Source organism: Eleutherodactylus coqui, chromosome 5, assembly GCF_035609145.1.
Source record: "Eleutherodactylus coqui strain aEleCoq1 chromosome 5, aEleCoq1.hap1, whole genome shotgun sequence".
NCBI classification, from domain to species: Eukaryota; Metazoa; Chordata; class Amphibia; order Anura; family Eleutherodactylidae; genus Eleutherodactylus; species Eleutherodactylus coqui.
Window position 1 is genome coordinate 232,814,755 of NC_089841.1, and position 20,615 is coordinate 232,835,369.

The 20,615-nt window shown below is 46.2% G+C and overlaps 1 protein-coding gene across 3 annotated transcripts in view; it reads right to left on the minus strand.

Moving 5' to 3' along the window:
* The window catches only part of FSD1L (fibronectin type III and SPRY domain containing 1 like), a 60,717-nt gene that overhangs the window by 30,683 nt on the left and 9,419 nt on the right, over positions 1-20,615 (minus strand). For all 3 annotated transcript variants that reach the window (XM_066604324.1, XM_066604323.1, XM_066604322.1), the window contains exon 2: positions 3,023-3,118. In XM_066604324.1, coding sequence (XP_066460421.1) covers positions 3,023-3,118 — 96 coding nt within the window. The remainder of the gene's footprint in view (positions 1-3,022; positions 3,119-20,615) is intronic.

Consider the following 20,615-nt stretch of genomic DNA (forward strand, 5'->3'; position numbering starts at 1 on the left):
TGCCCATTCTGTGTGGACCCTCCTTGTGATGCCACTGACAAATAGCAGAAGGCATCCCACTCTGCTTCGTTGTGCTCCTTTTACACTGAACCAGAATCAGCTTGTTCTGCAGCCTGCTCAGACCGGCATATTCATCGTTGACTCGTTCAAAGAGAATCATTTAAACGCAATGATAAGTGAAGGAGCCAACTATGATTTTTATGCCGGCTGAAAGTGAACGCCGAACGAGAAGTGAGCAGTTGTCGTTCAGTCGTTGGCTCACATTTAGACTGAATGAATATCTTTCACTTTTGCTTATTTTAACGATATTTTTGAATGATAATCTTTCCATCTAAACGCAGCTTTAGCTGACAGTCAGACACGGCTGTTTATCGGACTTTGTCACCACCGTAGAAGTGACTGATGTCTTTTAGCCAAATAGGACACCAGATGCAATGTTCCTGTTGATAAAGATGACTTCCAGGACCGCTCCTAGACAAGAACGTAGGATGTAAAAAAAGGCTAGAAGGCAGAAACATTAAAAGAGGAATTTCCAGGGCATGGCCCCCTGCACACGGGTGGAAATTCCCACCGAATTTCGGCCCGTGCCCACCTACATAGGAGTGCATTACAACACGAAATCCTATGCACACAGCCATACTTTGTCCAAGTACAAACACGCAGAGGCCCGCACAGAAATGTCAGTAAAGACCTGCCGGCTCCGCTCTGCGCATGCGTCGGCTGGGCGGCAGTGGGCACATAACAGAGCTTCAAAGATGCCGGAAGCGGGTTAGCCGCAGGGTTCTGCAGGGACACGGGTCTCCATTCCGCAGGATCTGACCCGGCCGGCTGCAAGCGGCCTTAAAGAGGGGGAATCTAGCACTGTTCTAGATCTACTGGAACCTAGAACATGCAAGTCACTACAAATACACCTATATGGACTTCAGGGTAGAATAAAGGCTGCTGTAGGTTTTGATCGATCGAATCTGGTATGACATGTAAAAAAAATGCTGCAGCCTCTCAAATCCGATGGCTAATCGTTATTGACAAATACAGGGGGTAGTAAAAATGACGGATCCAGTGTTCTCTCTCAAAACTGGTGTCCTAGATTGAAAAAAAAAACAATAGAGTACTTGTGCTACATGATGGTAGGGCACATGGGCCCAGGACATGGATTTCAATTTTGTGTTGTGGTCCCTGTAAGAGAGAGAAAGTAAAATCCACTTGTGAAGTTGATAAGTAGCATGTGAGGAGCTTGTCTACGTCTGGTGGGACTGCTGCTATGAGTGAAGTAAGGAAAGTGTACTCAAACTGGCCTCCTACCATACATGCATGAAGCCATCACTGGACCAGTGTTCATTCCTGGGAGTCTCAACATGGATCTGTATCTGAATCTCCTGCTGATGGCGGTGCCCGACTTCCTGGATGATCCACCCCTATCGTACATGACAAGGCCACTTTGAGGATGCTTTCCTTACTTCAGTTGTAGCAGCGGTTCCACAGTACTTAGAAACGTGGAAGCGATTTCTGCTTCTCACATGCTACTCTTCAACTTTGCAATTGGGTTTTACTCACTCTCTCTCTTGCTCTCTTACAGGAAGCACAATACAAAATTGAAATCCATGTTCCAGGGCCCCCAGGGACCTGAGCACCAAACAATCGTTGAAGAGTAGCATGTGAGAAGCAGAAATCGCTTCCGTGTCTCTATAAGTACTGTGGAACCGCTGCTACAACTGAAGTAATGAAAGCATCCTCGAAGCGGCCTCCTCCTGTACGATAGGGGCGGATTATCTAGGAAGTCGTCCACCGCTGTCTGCTGGAGATTCAGATACAGATCCGTGTTTAGAATCCCTGGAATGAACACTGGTCCAACAATGGCTCCATGTATGTATCGTAGGATAAGGAGGCCAGTTTGAGTACACTTTCCTTACTTCTCTCATAGCAGCGGTCCAACCAGACTCGGAGAAGCTCCTCACATGCTACTTTTCAACTTCACAAATGAATTTTACTTTCTCTCTTACAGGGACCACAACACAAAATTGAAATCCACATCCATGCCTTCCTATACAAGTAGCCATTGTTATTGCAATACAGAACACCAGCATGGAGATACAGCGCTGGATCCGTCTTTGTATATTCAAGAGCATTCCTAGCAATGATAACTAGTAGAGGGTCCCTGACCGATGGAGCTCCTTTCTAACTGCACTGCAGCGCGGAACAACAGAAACCATACATGGGTGTAAAAGCAGTGGAGAATGTGGTCCTACTGACATAATTAGAACAGGACCACTGATGAACAAGACTTCGTAACCCTGTTGTCTGGCTGATGACAAGTGGGCACGGTGTACCGAGCCCTGAACTCCATCCAGTTCAGTAGGCCATAAAGTGGGCATTTTCAGTATACAACAGGTTAGTCTTTTAGAAAGTGGGATTATAGTGAATCGGTCATGTCAGCCGCTCTTGAAATCCCAATATGACACATCCAGTGTTTTCTAGTGATTGGATCTGCATAACTCAGGAGTGTCAAACTTAATTTCACCGAGGGCCACTGCAGCATTATGGTTGCCTTCGAAAGACCGTTTTTGCTGCTTGTCCACGGGCGTAGCACCGCCAGGGAGCAGGAAAGAGCTGACGGTTCTCAGCACTGAGCCTATCTGACAGATAGGCTCACTGCAGAAAATCGCTATGATTCTCCGCTCATGGACAAGGGGCTGTGCTTTCCATAGCAACCCTATGGAAAGCGTTCACTGCGTTCCCCGTGGCTGGATTATCGCCTCGGAGAACACAATGAAAATTCGCCCGTGGACAGGCAGCCTTATAAGGGCTCATTCACAGGGGCGCATTTGTGTTTCACATTAGGAGCATTTTTTTTACATGCATAATATGGATATATTATTATTTATTTATTTTTTTTAAAGATTGTGATTGTAAATAAATATAAATAAAATCACAAATATTACAAAAATGTAATTTATAGAACAGGTCATTTTCCGATGACACATTCCCTTTAAGCATATCATTAGATTTTTGATTGGGCACTTACCTGCACACCTTTCAGTACATGACTTAGCGTGTCTATGAAATTCTGAATTTCATCATTTTTATTGGCGAGGGTTGTGATGATCCTTTGCAAAGCTTCCTAGAGATAAAACAGAAGTGGATTGCAAGAAATTAGCAATTAAAGCCATTTAATATACTTCTCATCACAATAGTCCCATATAGGATAGAAAGGTGGCATAGAATTATAGACGGCACCTATAGGGATAGCTTCTGTCAGCACTACGAGGGGACATAACAGTCAGATTGTGCGGATAGCGTGAAGTCACAGATTACAGAGAAAATCTTATTATTCTACCATCTAAGCAGTAATCCCTCCCAGGACAGTTTAATCTACAAACCGCGCCGATCCGGGAGAGCCCTCCTGCGGGCTGCAGGTCAGCTAAGGACTGGACTCCAAAGCTGTTGGGAATATCGATGTACCTACAAGTACAGAACTAGTTACAGGGAAGTAAAACCTTACAGCAGCGCTGGATCACGCGTGATACTTGTGTTTATTACTCTGCCTCTTCCCTCTAAACAAATGTTTCAACAAGAAAACTAATATTTGATTAGCAGCCTCCGGGAGGAGATCACCTGCACACTTAGGAGAGAGGTCAGGAGCCAGAACTGTCCTTTAGGCATCATGCACACGGGCAGATTTAAATTGCGGTAGAATCTGGAGATGGCATCTGCCTCCGGGTCCCGCAGCAGTAATCCTCTATAGCATTCTATGGAAAAATAATGCACACAAGCGGAAAACAATTGCAGTTTCCACTCGTGGATGAAAAAAATAAAAATGGCAGCATGCTCCATTTTCCTGCGGCTCCCACACGGATAGCCTCCATTGAAGTCAATAGAAGCCATCCGACCCACGGCCTGTCCACAATGCCGCGGGAAAAGCAAAAAAAAACAAAACAAAAAAAAAACAAAACACATTTGTACTGCACATGTCCAACGATGATCTAGATGGTCACCCGCCGCAGTCCGGGACGGATTCCATACAGGATTCCACAGTTGGAATTCAGACCTGCCATGTGTATTCAGCCTTAAAGGGCCACTTCAGCAATAACACATTTTTCTATTGCTGACCCCTCACCTGATCTCCTGTCACACTCTGGAGGTCTCCACTGTTTACTCCAGTCACTTCCATGCAGTGCAGCCCCCTGTCTGATGTTCATCAGCCATGATCTTTAGGCTGAATTTTTTTATTACTTTTAGTTTCTATCCCATTATGCATCGGCATCAGCTATGGTTATACGATTCTGGGGACAGTTTCACTATAATCACCGTCTATATTCACCTAAATAAGCTACATACTATAAGTATACAGTCAGGAGGATGAGCTGTGATCTCCTCTATTATAATTGTGTGACAGGAGCCTCTAATCATCATCAGTAACTGTGATAGGAGTGTCTGTGCCCTCCTGTAGGTAGTTTCAGTGGTAGAGCCATGCTGCAGTATCACACAAACTGAGACTCTGACTAGAAAATTAATACATAACCCCCAAGCTGATTACAGCTGGTCAGAACCAATATCACATAATCTGATAAAAAAAGACAGAAACAAACAACTAACCAAGGTAGCATTAGCCCACTTATGTATACTTGGGGAATAGCTGCACAATACAAGAATTTTTTGGTAAAAAAAAAAAAAAATTCACGAGAGTGGCCCTTTAAGAAGTCTGGTACAGGTGTAGAAAAGTTTTAATGGATCGTGATAACTTTCTGTGACAGGTTATCTTAAACTATGAAAAAGCCATTATCTTATAACAGAAGCCATAGTAAAACAATTGAAAGGGTAAACAAACAGTGGAACAGAAAGTTGTAACTTAATAGAACATGTTAAAAGTTATGTGAAAGTATAACTAAACTTTATGAAAACTTTTGATAGATCATACTGACGTGTTAGAAGTTTTGACCAGCTGGGGTCCGGGTACTGAGACCCCCACCAATCACTAAAATAAATACCGCAGGTAGATGCTGTCATTTCCAGCGGTGTACGGACTCCAGAGACTTTTTATGGGGCATTGTACACTGCTCAGAGCCGTGATGGAAACAGCCAAACGGGCACAGCGCTTGGATGATCGCCTGCATCACCTAGAGTGACAGCATTCACCCTATACACAAACAGGGAGAGAGCCGTCACTCTGGGTGTGACAAGTGGGGAGAGGAGACATCCGTATGGCTTAGAGCTGCGTTCGGAGCAGGCCTTCAAAAGTTGGTTTATTATGAAGCACTGCTGCGTTTCAGAATATGGCCTGTATGTTCGCGATGTACATACTTGTTCCGGGTTCATGCTGCCCACAACTCAGACAGCAAGAATCTGGTGACAGGTTTCCTTTAACTCAGAATTCAGTGATCAGGTATATGAAAATAGGCTATGGAGAATCCCTTTAATAAGTGTCAGTCTTGCCTAAGGGCCTAAGTGCCGCAACACATTGAGCCACTGCAGTTCTGTATCACAGAGCTATAAGGCAATCCGTGTGGCACAGTACGGTGCCTATGCCAGGATGCTTCGCGGATACCTCTGGAATAAGTAATTTTTCTTCTGGATTTATACAGAATGTGTGAAAAAGTAGCTGTGTGCCACCTATATAATATAGACAAGATAAGAGTACTGTATTTTTCAGACTAAAAGACTCACTTTTTGGCAATATAAAAAAAAATAAAAAAATAAAATAAAAAAAAACTTGCCAAAATGTGTGCACATCTTTTGATCCGATGTCAGGAGGGTCTGGCAGTACTAGACCTCTCTGACTGTCTCCAATGATCATTAAGACCAGCAAGAGCACCAGGAAATACTTTACCATCCCCGCAGAGCTCCAGTCCCGGCACCGCTTATGATCACAGGCCCTGACCGCCAACACTTCCTCCTAGCATCTGCATGTACAGGAAGTGCAGCAACGCCGACACAAGAGAGAAAAGTGTCAGAAGTCAGAGCCTAAGATAACCAGCGACGTCCAGACTGGAGCTGCGCAAGGAAGGTAGGGTACTTCCTGGTGGGGTGCTCCCCTACCAGAGGCACTCAGGCACTATTACCACTGGGGGGGGGGGGGGCACTATCACTGCTGGTGCCACTGGGTGAGCCATTACTGGGTGCACTTACCACTGGAGGCCACTTTACCTACCTCTGGCACTATTACCAATAGGGGGGCACTGGAGGTACTATTACCAGTAGGGGGGCACCATTACAGCCACTATTACTGCCACGATCCCTATAGGGCAACTGAGACCGGGCAGAATTCCTTTTGGGGCCTCTGCGGCTATCCAAGTCCACTTGAAACTAAACCTTCTACTTCTTTAGCCCACCAGGGAAGTTTTAATGGTTATGCAATACGTTCATCCTATTTCTATTGTCTGAGCCTGGGTGCGCCTTATAGTCCTGCGAGTCTAAAAAATATGGTATGTACCTCTAGAGTAAAAGTAATTCTTCACATTTCTGAGGGTCATGATCCAGGTTATGCACTATACATTACAGGTGGCTGCGTATGATCAGTAATTGATGGCATATCTTCATGCAACGCCTTCACCTACTGTAATGGAAAAACCCCATTTAAGAACATACAGCCCCAGATTTATGTGCATGGTACTTGCAGATGGCCAATGGAAGCCATAACTGCAACTAACACATGGACTGCATGAAACCAGTGCAGGGAGTACACCGTGTCCGAGTTTCGATAGTGTCACATCATTATGGGTATATCAGCCCCTGGACCAGGAAGGTTTCATAGGGTATTGGTTTTCTATTTGGACCATGCTGTTGAGCCAGCTGTCAGTGCAGTCTGCAATAATTGGGGCTGAATTAACATTACAGATGAGACCGCTATAGGAGCGGATGCCGTTCTGTACGGCACTATATTTAACCATTTATTGATTGCTCATCAGCCGATGTAATAATGGATCATCAATGTACCCTTGTTGCATTTTGTGTGGGCACAGCATAAATCTAGTCCAGCTCATAAAATGCTTACGAAAGACAGATGGGTTGGAGGACGGCGCCTCCTAGATATACACGACGACTATCTAGCTCCATGGTGGGGGTCTAAGATGCAGAAGCATTAGGTCCACAGAGAATTATTAAGCGTCTGTTCCAATTAAAGGGGCTTACTAGGGAGAATACTATTGATGACCTATTATCAGGTCCGTCGCTCAGGACCCCAACCGATCAGCTGATTGTGCCGCAATTACAGAGAGGTTAGAGCAGAAGTTTCTGCTCCGACCTCTGTAGTGGCCGGCGCTTGTAACTGCAAGTGCAACTCTCATTGAAATCAACGCAAGCCTTCTGCATTCCCGTATTTTCAATTACCTAATGCACAATTGGTCTTGGCTGATACGTGATCTGCTATGACTGTATAAGGCCCCCTGTCCACGGCAGTGTATTACTGCCGGCAAATCACGCCGACTGGCGCTTCCCATAGCATTGCTATGGAAAGCACCAGCACCTGTCCACGAGTGGAGAATCATTGCGATTCTCTGCCCGCGGCGGGCAATTCGCAGCATGCTGCGAATTGCCCCGATTCTACGCGGTCAACCTATTAGATAGGGCTGACCAGCGGAGATTCGGCGGCGGCTCCCACGGCGGAGCTTCGCCACAGGATACCGCATTGCCCATGGACAGCCGGCCTAACTCGCTACATGAAAGAGGACTTCGCAACTTGTATCTTGTTTTGAAACTGAAAAATGTAACAAATATTGAAAGAAAAAAGAAACGTACCCCTGTGTGTCCTTATGGAGATCTTGTGTCATCTTTATTCCATGTAGTTGGACATAATCATACTATACAGATTCCCAGCTTATCAGTAGCACTGATCTACAAATAGAGTGCGGATACAAAGTGGCACTTGAGCCAAGTCCCCTCTGTGTAATCCGCACACGTATCTGGCCCCATTACCCCCTCGCTCTCCAGGATAAGTGTATGTACAGAGCCCCGCAGACCGGTCTCTGGTTTCCCTGCATCAGATATAAACCTCTTGGCTCGGTGAAGGTTTCAGCAGTGCCTCTATAAATAACCGGGCGCTGCAGACGTCCATCTGTCAACGTGACACGGCTTTTATAGGAGGCTGTCAGTTGTAATCCATAGGTGACATGTATACCGAAGGCTAATTCAGGCTCACGCGGTGTCAGTGGGGCCGCTCTCATACAGCCATATTGTCATTGCATTTGACACAATGCCAATAGCCCATTAATTTTGTATTGGACCACTCAAGCCCAAGGTTTTTTTTTGCATTCGCATTACTACCGCAAAGAAAATCGCAGCATGCTGAATCGTGGTGCAGCAATTGGCGGCACATGTGCAATAGATTTGTGCATGTCACAACGGCCCACACTGGTACGTTTTGCTTGGATGAATAAGGCTCTCTTCACAGCTGCGTTGGGGGCTCTGTCACATTCGAAAGCATGTAGGCTGAACGTATATTTTTTCAGCAAAACAATGGACACTTCAGCGAAACCAGACAGCTTGCGTAATAAGTAAATGGAGTCCGTCATGTACCACTGATATCCATCATGTAATGTATCCTGTACTGAACTGTGCTTTCCGTAAGCAGCACTTTAGTTTGTTACTGTATTACATAGTGAAAATAACCACAGAATACAGTCAAGACGACAGGGCCGATCAGTCAACTAAGCCTTAGGTAGAGTGATTTGCTCAATAACGGTTAGGGGCGGCAACCGACGATCAGCAATAAATTACTACATCATCACTGATCAGATCTTTCATGCGGACCTAAAAATCGTTTGCTGCAAAGGCTTTTGTATAAGCAGGTGTCGTAACGATTTTCTGGCAGACGGGTTGACTACCAAAGAGGTGCGCTTATGATGCAATGGACAATCAAAACTGACCAATTTGTTCAGTGTAAATGCACATCATGTGAACGATATACAATCGCTCCGTACCGCTTGTCACACGCTCGTTTCTATTTATCTTGCAGTATAAGAGGGCAGAATATGCTGCAGAGTCACCATTTCCAACTCCTGGCATCATGGCGTCCAGTATGGTAGAGCTGATGCCAGGGGAACACTGCAGCCTTCGATTGGCGACTTCCAGTGACAGCATCTGCCACAACAAACACTAGGACCATATAAATGAAGGGCTGCCTGCTTAGATGGGCCGATCCGTCATTCAGTTTTCTGCATGTAGCAACGGAACGATGAATAAGCAACAAACGAATTCTCATTCGTCATTCAGTCGGGGTATACGTTTACACTGGATCACAGGAATCCGAACGATTATTAACCTGTCTATAAGTTATAGTGCTCATAGGAGAGGTCCCAAGAAGTTTGAGGATGTTCTTTACATACTTGCCAAGCTCCCCGTTCCAGCGCCATTACCTGTTGAAGTCGGCCCGGACAGGGCAGTGGACTTATCTCCGTAGGCTGCGCACACACACCTCTTTGCGCATGCACAGCCTGAAGAGATGAGCGCACTGCACTGGATGACAGCACAGGAACAGGGAGCCGGGTATGCAAAGAACATCCTCCGACTTCGTCAGACCTCTCCTAGGAGCACTATAACCTAAGCTTATTGTGACATAGGTAATGGACAGGTCCCCTATACGACATCCCACTCCCACACAAGCATGTTCCCTTGTTGACCAAGGTACAGTGGAGGAGACTTTTTATGTGCATTTGCTTTATGACTAGGTCCAAAACTTGATACAACAATGCAACAAATTTGGACACATTTCGATACATTAGTAAATCTGTATCTTCCAGGACATGGAGAACTATTAGGCCGGCTTTACACTGCAATACTTGGAGGCTGCAATGTTCAATGTGAGTTTATGGGAATGAGTTAATCTCTTTGGATAAAGTTACAGTAGAGGAACATTAGGACAGTGGCCGGCCTCTCCTGCCCCGGCACTACCCTTGTCAGCTCCATCCACTTGAATGCGTTTGATTTGCCATCTCCCGGCACCAACCATAAGCTTATTGGTGCTAGTTTCTTCACAGAACAGACCGCAGCCTCCCGACCCACCGTGCCTATAAGTTAATCAGCCGCTGGCACCAAGGCTTTCTTCTAAGGTTGACAGGCCACTTGACACCTCTGGCCTAATCAGCCAAGAAGGACTCATTAACATACGGCTCTTCTACCAACTAATTGGGGCTTCAGGTGGCCATTAGCTTAGATTTATTAAAGCATGGTACAGATGCCATCTTTGCCCGGTGGCAGATTCCCTTAGTCTGTCCCACCGGCATGAAGGAACAATATCCCCCCACCCCCCCCCCAATATATGACACTGCTTCCTAGCAGGGTTCTGTCACTCAGGATTCCGCATCTCCTCCAGCGGCGCTCACATTGTCATGCATGAGGCATTCTCCTTCCAGAGCCATTACTGCTACCCTTGACGTTAATTGGGTTTTTGGACAGCTCCTCAGTTGTGAAAAAAAGGGCTGCACCTCTAGGGAATAAAAAGCATTTTAAGATGTATTTAAAGGTGGTGTGCTTCCAAATTAAACTATTCTACTGACTGGGGATACAGATGGGGTATTCTTTATTCAAAAAGCGTGCGCAATACGCAGCGAACATACGCCCGCGTAAGTGAGCCCTAAAAATGGTTGCATTTGTGGGTTAAAATATAAAAATAAAGCATACTCACCTGTCTTCGGCCTCCCTGGGTGCCGCTAAAAGACTCCGCTGACCTGTCCCCCATCGGATGTCAGATGACTGCTGCAGCCAATCAGAGGCCACTGTGAACTCCTGGCGTCATGGCGCTCAGGATGTGAGTGCTGATGCCAGGCGTTCAGAGGGGGACGCGGCAGCCTTTGCTTGGCCACAGCGGTCACCTGACTTCTGACGGTGCAGCGGAGCTGGTTAGTGATGCCCATGGGGCCAAAGACAAGTGAGCATGCTTTACCTTTTGTACTTTAACCCATGCCCAGCAGCAAAAATTAAGTTTGAAGCCGCACAACCCCTTTAAAGCGGACAGATCAGGATATCATGCTGACCTGTTTATGGGCAATGTATTTTAAGGACAGGTCCGCTGCACTACTAGCTTAAATGGCACATCCCCTCCCCCACACCCCCACCCAACTTGTGTGGTTTGTCCAATACAGTTATGGTAGCCATCATGTATATATACATGTACAGAGTGGGCCACCGAAAAGTAGCCCGGGACCGCTCTCCATGTTGAAGTAGTTTTCTGGGTCTTTTACTACTGATGGACCATTCTCAGGATAGTTCATCAATAGTTGATCAGCTGGGCTGCACCGCTTGGGATCTCCACCAATCAGCTGATCGCCAAGCGCCCCGTCACTGTGGACAGCGCTGGAAGCAGATAGCACTGTCTATATTACAGCAGCCCAAGTTTGGTACTTGCAGGGACAAGCTCCCACTGAATGCAATAGGATCTGTGCCAGCGGTACCAACCTGGGCCGCTGCAATGTTAAAAGTACTATCTGCTTCCAGCACTTCTGCACCGACAACGGGTCCGACAATCAGTTCAGGGAATCCTGAGTGGCGGATCCAACACCAATCAACTATTAATGACCTATCCCAGGGTTGGTCATCAATAGTAAAAGCCCCAGACAAGCCCTTTAAACAAGTGTATATTTACCATATATTTCCTTTACTGGGTGGCGTAAGATTATATTGTATTGCCATCATGCCGAATTTTAAAAAGTAACACAATCTAAGAAACATTTTGGTATATATATCTGTAGTAACAAGACAGATCAACTGTAAAGGGAACATCCGCAGGGTTTGCCATTAACATATGATTGGCATCACGAATACTCAGTGATAAGAATGCCAAACGTTGTGTCCTCCAGTTCTGGTGAGGAGGTCATCCCAGATGTGGAGGTGTGCACCGGAGGAACATCAACACTCACTTGGTTACTTCTCCTCAAGGCAGAACTGGAAGCCTCTAGCCACAATGCAAAATCTAATAGGGTCCTCACTACCATGACACTAGGGGTGTCTTCTCAAGTTTTAAGAGTGGCTATTGGGCCACCTTAGGTCCAAGTGGGACTGCTAGCTCTACTCCTTGCAATAGCTCCAGCCCCGCTTGTCCTTAGAAAGGACTAGTCACACGGGACGGTATAGGCTGCACTATGTACTGCGAGCCGCTGCCAATTCTCCACCAAAATCTGTAGGCTACTTGCTTATTTTGATGCAGAATTGAAAATGGCTTAAAACCTGCCTGCGATTCTGCATCAAAATCCATGGGCTAAACGGAGCAGGAAAGGGGAATCCGCAGCGCAGGTGTGACACCACCCTTAGGCCAGGCGTCAGGCAGTGTTTTACCGTTGGGAACCAGCCTATTGCCACAATCTCGTAATATACATGCCTATCTCCCGCACGCTGTCGTGTACAGTCCCCGTTATTTTTGTTTCTATTTCCCGTACTGTTTCACAGCGGCACCTATACCAGCCGCCCATACGCATCATAACTGTATGGGCAGCGGTGATTACGCGCCCATAGAGAATAGGCCCTCTCGTGCGTAGTATGCCGCAAAATAGAGCGTGCTGCGATCTTTGGTGCGCTCACGTCATTCCTACATACAAATGTGAGCGGTCTGCTTAGGGCGATACATGGTAATCACACCTTACTAGATGTACAACTACAACCCCCACCGTCTGCCGTTATGGAACAGTTTGTCATATGTCCGACCACCGTACTACAGTAAATGACTAACATCTTCAGAGACGCCGAACTAATGAATGACAGATTAAAATGGATTAGTTCCTGGTGGCAGATGAACTCGTTAATTGAATTACTCCAACCTTCCCCTCCGTCTCCAGTCACAATCACTAATCTGGTCAACTTGGCAAATCCTGTAGAGATGTCTTGTGTTATTTGCCAACTGGCCCTTCTGATAACATTATGCAGACATGACATTTCTTGTCCGAGGGAAGAATCACTCAAGCCGCTTCAGGAAATTTGGGAGCATGTTTACTCTTTGTCAAAATTCTTGGCAAGAATTGTCACCACAGGGCTCCCATCCAAGTGTGCGCTGGCAGACAGCCGACAGGACGGCCAACAGCCTACCGATGCCTCAATAGGCATGGCCTGGCACGGCTACCTGTTTACCTGGCATTGTTGGCCAAGTGTCTGGGCAGTTATATAATGGCAGTTATGGTGCTTTTAGAACAAACGATTATTGATTTAAAAAAACAACAACTTTGAAACGAGCGAAGTGAACGATAATCGTTTGGTCTAAACGGGAAGCAACAACTAAGCGACAAATGGGAATTGTTCACTTTTCATTCATCGTTGATTTTCTGCAGCATAAAGGTTATTGTTGGCTTACTGTTCGATTCACACAGCATTCAGTCAATCTGATCTGAGAGAAGCTCGTCAACGATGTATCTGCCTGTCTAAGCAGGCCGCACGAGAGCAAACGAGACAGCGATGACGTCACTCGCTTGTTTAAACAATAATCAGCTAGAAGGACCCTTAGACGGTTAGAATACAGGTATGCCACATACACTTCCTTAATAAATAGCATCCCCATACCTTTACTATTAAGAGCCATTTACATGGGCCAATTATTGCGCAAAATATGTTCAAAAAAGCGAATTTGCACAACTATTCATTTGTCGCTCACTTTGAAGCAACATAAAAATAATCGCTGGATCGCTGACTTCTCGCTGAATGTAAACGCTCCCTGCTTACTATAGAATGTGAATCGCTGAGCGATAAGCCAGCGATGAAGTCTGTCTGTCTAAACACTCTGCATGACCGCTAACAACCTAGCGGTGACGTCAGCACTTGTGCAGTCTACTAGAAGACGGTCATCCCATGTAAGTGAGCCATTACTATCGCTTCTGTTTTCTAGTTAGCTCTCAACCAATGCCGCCTTATCTCCCCTCCATCCACATCGGCCCCTCTCCTTCCGCCACTCATGTACAGGTCACACGCTCCCCTCACTTCCCTAAATCGCGTTAACCCATCTGATTCCACAGTGACACAGAAGGGTTGCTCCCACTAATCTCTCATCCATCTCCTCACTCTCTCCATCTTCCTACTACTACCGTGCTTCCCCGAAGAGAAGACACTGTCTTATATTAATTTGTCCCAAAAGAGGCACAGGGTCTTATTTTCAGCAGGGCTTATACTCACCTGGTCCGCGGTGTCCGAGTCCCTCACACAGGTCTCCAGCGCTGCGGAAGGCTGCCGTCTCCACTGCTCTGACGAAGAACTCTTTTTCTGGTTACAGGGCTTTGAATGGCCCGCCTCCAGCAAGAGTGTGCTGCAATTGGCTCCCGAGTGCTGTTGCTCAGCCAATCAGAGCCGGCACTTGATGAACCAATCACAGCCATTCAGTGATGTCATTCACTGAATGGCTGTGAATGATCAAGCGCCGGCTCTGATTGGATGGCATGCGATCCAATCACAATACTCGCTTATTGGAGGCGGGGTATTCAAAGCCCTATTACCAGAAAGAGTTATATGTCAGCGCAGAGCAAACGGCAGCCTGCCCCAGTGTCGGAGACCAGCACAAGAAACCCAGACGCTGGAGACTAGGTGAGTATTGATGGATTTTTTTTCATGTAGTTTAGCTAGGTCTTATTTTCGAGGGAGGGCTTACATTTCAAGCCTCCCCCAAAAATCGGGCAGGGCTTATTTCTGGTGAGACGCGGTAACTGTGGGGAGATCTCTCCTAACCCTGACCCATCTTTTATTTCCACTAGCTATAACCCCTTTGATCCCACTAACATTCACTGTTCACCCTCCCCGGTCTCTTTTAAATGTGTGCTCTGGAACGGTCAGTCAGCATACCCCCCACCCATGACGACTTCATTACAAAGTTCCTAAACCTGCTGGCTCTCACAGACACATGGCTCCTACAGTCTAACATCACCTCCCTCACTGCTCTAACCTATGGTGGTCTACACTTCTCCCATACCCTGGACCTAAGAACAGGCATGATGGAGGGGTATGTGCTTGTCTCTCTCCACAATGCACGTTCCAGGTCATCCTCCCGAAATCCTCACTCACATTCGCCCTCCTTTGAGGTCCACACACTCAGACTCTTCTGTCCACACAAGTGGTGGTCGTCTACCAACCCCCAGTCTTCCCCAGCCTGTTTCTCAATAACTTTGCCGCCTACCTCCCCCAATTCTTACCCTGTGAAATCCCAACTCTCATCTTGGACGACGTCAACTTCCACATTGATGACCCCATCTCCCAGTCTGCCTCTCAGTGCCCATCGCTCCCTTCTACCCTAGGCCTGCCACAGCTTACCCAACGCACAAACATGGCAATATGTTTGATTTAGCCTACTTCCATCTTTGTTCGGTGTCGGACTTCGCAGACCCCTCTCTTCCACGCTCCAATCACAACTTCATCTCTGTTTACACACGATCGAGAAAAATCGCTCAAGATTTGTGCTTTGTGAGATGCAGGAATATGAAGCCTATTCTTTTGAATGGGGTAATACACAAGAGAGCTTGTCCCCCACATCACACCGCGATGTGGGAAGCAGATCGCAGCATGCCCTTGCATCGCCCACTGTACTCAATGGGGCCGTTGGCACCATCGCACCACATGATGTGAGGCGGTTTTGAGATACAAAAGCCTCGCATCCGCGAGTAAATCACATGTTGGCGAGCGCGATATCAGGCCGTGTGAAGTTAGCCGTACTGCCAAGTATTCTGGTCTTTTTAAGGACACTCCCATCTACCCCACATGGAAAACTTCAGGCTGTTCCATACTCTAAGCTTGTACTGTACAGAGTATGAAGAGTACTTACCCCTGTAAAGGCCAGAGTGTTTTGGTCCTAAAGGATCAGACACTTCAGCAATTTTACCCATGGGGTGGTTTTATTGCCCTATTTTTTTTTTTACCTGATCTGCCAAAATTAATTTTCTTGTCACTTTTTTCTTTCCCCCCATTACTTATAGAGCTATTTTTTAATACTTTTTTAATGGATTTTTTCCCCCCTTTTTTAAATTTAATTAGGGATAATGTGTACAAAAAAGTTAAAAAAAAAAAAAAAAAAAAAATATTTAAAATGTATGGTTCTTTATTTTCAAAATTATTTCTATTAAAATAAAAGCACAGGAAGGGTTCACCGTTTGTTTTGGACATTTCGATATATAATTCGGCATGATAGATGGGATTATATGGCGACGGTTCGGGTTGGCGTCGGCAGTGGGTTACTCTCTTTTTTTATATAATTTTTTTTATTTTACTCTGTCATTTTTTTTTACTTATTTTTGTAACTTTTTTAAACCTCCAAGTCCCCCATGATGTCATATAACTGTGGGGGTCATTCACGTTGTATCTTTCCCCCCACACTTTCTTCAACGGGAGCATCCATAGGAGCCACAGTTACAGGGAAAACCTCCCCCTATAGTGGCAGTAGTCATTGTCACTGCCAGAGCCGGTCCGCTAGGAGCCTGCAGCTCTGACACGACGGGGATCACATGACCATGCCATTCCCCGCACGGGACCCAACGCTCGATTCCTGTATCCTCTACATAACCCTCAATGAGCGCCATGTAGCGTGGAAAGGAGAAGTAAGAAGCTGTAGAAAACCGCTTCCGTCTTCTCCTTAGGGTCCTCGGTTGTCTGTCTCTATAGTTACATGCAAAGGTAAACAGAAATATTATAATAAGTTAAGATAAACATCTGTCAACGTTACATTCAGCCCTAATGCACATGGGGGTATGTGCACTGGGGGGATCTGGAGCTCCGCATCCCGCAGCAAATACAGCCCATAGGACATGCATTGAAAAATGAGCGGAAAACTGCAATGTTCTGCTTGCGGGGTGGAAATCGCAGCATGACCTATTTCAGTACTAGCCTCGCACGGCCGCGTCATCGCTGACGCTCCATCTCTACACTGCTCATGTGCGGCTGCTGGCACATCCATAGCGCAGAGTGAAGACACCGGACGGGTAAGCCGGGCTCACTGCAGGGGCACGGGTCGCATCCCGCTGCGGGGGTCTCGCAGTCAGAATCCGTCCCATCCGTCTGCATTCGGCCTTAAGGCTGGCAGCACACGGGCGAATTTGCACTGCACAATCCGGAGCCGACATCCACATCCAGATTCTGCAGCAAATTCTGCCCATAGCATGCTATGTAAAAGAACGCTTTTTCTTCTACACGAGTGGAAACCAATTGTGACCCACAGCCCGTCCACAATGACATACCCTAGAGACGACGCAGGAAAAGGAGGGATTTAAAAAAAACCAAAAAAAAAACATGAACTATACTGTGCATGTCAGACGGTGAGCCGTGTGGGCCATCAGCAGTACAGAAAGAGGAAAAGAATGACAGGTATGAGTGGATGCCGGCTGGGCACAGAGTCGGATTCCGCTGCGGGCTCCCACATGTGGAATCTGACCCGGTCGTGTGAAGTAGGCCTTCAGTAGAATGCCATGCAAATTTTATTTTTTAAGTCTTGGTTTGGGGACACAGAAAACAGGAGGGAGGGGGAAACGCATCCCCGCTCTGAAAAGAGCAGACCATTCAAAAAATAACCCCACGGCGCACTCCACGAGCATGTGATTCGCGGGCACGCAGTGTGCCATACGCGGTCTCTGCTAATAGCGCATATGGCTGGAAAAGGTGTAAACCTCCAAGAAAGGACCCGCAGCGTTTTACGCATACGGCCGCAGACATGAGCCCTAGTTTATGTTCACTATCCGCTGCTACAATTAGTTGGTTTGTCTGGGTCCCCTCATTGTTAACGCCTCTCCAGTCTGACTAGTAGAACAGAAGAGGTCCATAATAGGACATGGGGAGGGGGAGCTCTTGGCTTTAAGACTTTGGAATAGTTTCATACATTGCTAAAAAGTCCGACATCTAAAAAAGGTTAATTTGACTTTTAAAGTTTGGGAAAAACCTGTTGGAGGCGATGGAGGTAATATAGTCCATTACATGTGCTTATTGTTTGACTGCACACAGAGAAGAGAGCATTCACCAGCAATACCGGAGGAAGGTCAGGCGATGGATCAGGGATGACAAACTCAATAACAGAAGTGTAAAGTGAACTGGAAGCTTTCATCCTCAGCAATAATCTCCATAATAATGGAGCAGTCTGGAAATACCGCCATCCATGAGCGTCATTAGGCTACACCTGAAGGAACAGTCAAGAACACCTCCCTCTGTAGGCAAAATGACCAAAGCTGCCCGAGGACTTTGAAGAAGGTCAGACTTGATGAACATTTTTATTTTTTAATTAAATAAAAGTATAAACAGTATCCGTGCCAAGACTACCAAAACTGGATGTTGCTACCGGATGATGGCAGCTACCAAGCCATTCTATGCGCACAATAACCGATGTCCACAAACACCTAACATACATCAAAGACATCCAAGCGCAAACAGGTAAAAACTAATCCAAAGTAACGGAACCACGGGCGCGTGTCACCATAACAGCCTAGCCCAAATAGTTAGCATATCTCAGTATGGATCACAGATTTCACATTCTTCTCACACATGTTCATTGTCTCCATCCTCCCAGGGACGTCGAGGGAACAACTGCTCCACACAACGCATACTTCTGGCTACTAAAATCAGCAGTTAGCGGTCATACAGAGGTTTGTTTTTCCTATGATTTTCCTAAAAAATTTTTGCTCAAGTAATACGGGTGTAAAAAAAAGCCACAAGTTTAAAAAATAAATAAATAAATAGAATCACAGCATGCCCTAACTTGGCGTGTAATAGGCGTGCCTACCTACCAAGATAGCGTATGGGGATTGGCGCGCACATGCACGTCATCGCGTCCGTGTGAGCTCGGCCTCATTGAGATTGCAGACTGACACTAGAGTAACAAGATCCCCCGTTTACATTTGTGTATTTGCAAATGTTACAATGTTGCATAATATGATCGCTCAGCAGGTTCCCAGCGTGATATGCAATATACTATACTGTATGATATATATAGCGGAGCAGATGAAACTGTATTCTGCTGAAGCTATTCCGGCCGTGTGGGACAGGAAGCAGGCTTCATCTCTGCCAACATCTATAGTCTAAACCCACAATAAAGCTACTATGTGTGCAGCAGTTAAATATACCAACATGGCTATAAACTGACTGAAGTGAAAGGGAAGCATCACAAGAATCTCGGACATGTGAACAAAGCTCTATTAGAGCTAATATAAAATTAGGGCATTCGCACGAGAATAGGCTCATTGAAAGGCAGCCTTAAGACCCATTTAAAGCAGTCTTTTGAGAGAGAATCGTTGGGTCTAAATGCACGGACATCAGGCAGTTTTTACACACGAGACGTTCCTAGCTCAATTCTAGTTTTCTTGAATTGAGCGATGAACTCTTATCAGCCATGCAGGCTGTTATCACAGTCGGCAGCGCTGATAAGATTCTTTCAGCTCATGTCCCTTTGGTAGTTCACAGTGGATACGAGCTGTAAGCCTGGAGAACAATACAGCTATTTGCTTATGCAAAACAGCTGTATTGTTCGCGGAGAGATAGCAGTGGTGTCCCGCTCCACCTCCATAGCTCTTAAGTAGCTAATTAGCTACTATAGACTATGCAAAGTTGATAGCTCAAAACTAAGGTCAAACTGTCATTTGAGTGACTTGAGTGATCATCTGTCAGTGAAAATGGGGTCTTAGAAAAAGTGCAGACAAAGTGCTGCTATGGAAGGACATATGTAGAAAACGGATTTTAAGCCCATAATGCTCTCATTCCCTGAGATATTAATACTACAGATCATATAGTCACTAGTGGGCAATTTCCAACTTCAGACAGAAGTACCCTCCACCAGCGACATCCTTCCTTGTTTCTTCTGCATAAACGCAGATTTTTACAAACCCGTGTAACAGTGATAAAATTTGTGCAATTGATCCCCCATGAGTGAACACACTTAAAGGGGTCGGCCACCTTATATGTCAGGAGTGCAGAAAAGCAGATATTATTTCTGCTGGTAACTTACTAATATAGTTAGCTGGAGTCTGCCATTCGCTTTCTTTATGAAGCCATTACCCTTGCCACGTACCTTGTACCAGAGAGGGCTGTCACTCCGTCCTGAAAAGGTCTAACAATGGGAGGGGGCACAGTATGCGATCCCCTCTACCAGCACCTCGGGCTCTGCACCAGTTTCCTGCAAGCGCAGTGCATCGGCATGGGAGGTAGAACAAGGAGGTCACACATCAGTACCCTTGCATCGGTGGGGATGTTCAGGATGGAGGGGTGATGCTGTCAGGAAGACTACTTCTGTGGTGAGGGGGCATGGCTTCATAAGACCTGCTAATTACATTGTCCAGCCCCTATTCGGACGCCTCTGCCCTGTGCCAGTCACTGGCTGCCTCTTAAATACAGAATTCAATTAAAACCGACTACCATCATCCATAAAGCTCTCCATAGCACCGCGCCACCCTACATTGCCTCCCTCATCTCAATCCACTACCCAGCTCATGCCCTCCTCTAACAAAATCAGATTAGGCACCCCTTTAATTCGAACCTCTCATTCCTGCCTCCAAGACTTCTCCAGAGCAGCACCGCTCCTCTAGAACGCGCTACCCAAACTATCTGGGCAATTACGGACACACAAAACTTCAGGCGTGCTCTAAAAACGCACCTGTTCAGGGAGGCATACCATATACCCTAAACCAAACTCCTCTGTACTCCCCCTGATAACATGCTCCCTGACCTACTGACTGCAATCCCTGCCAGCCGTAACTAAT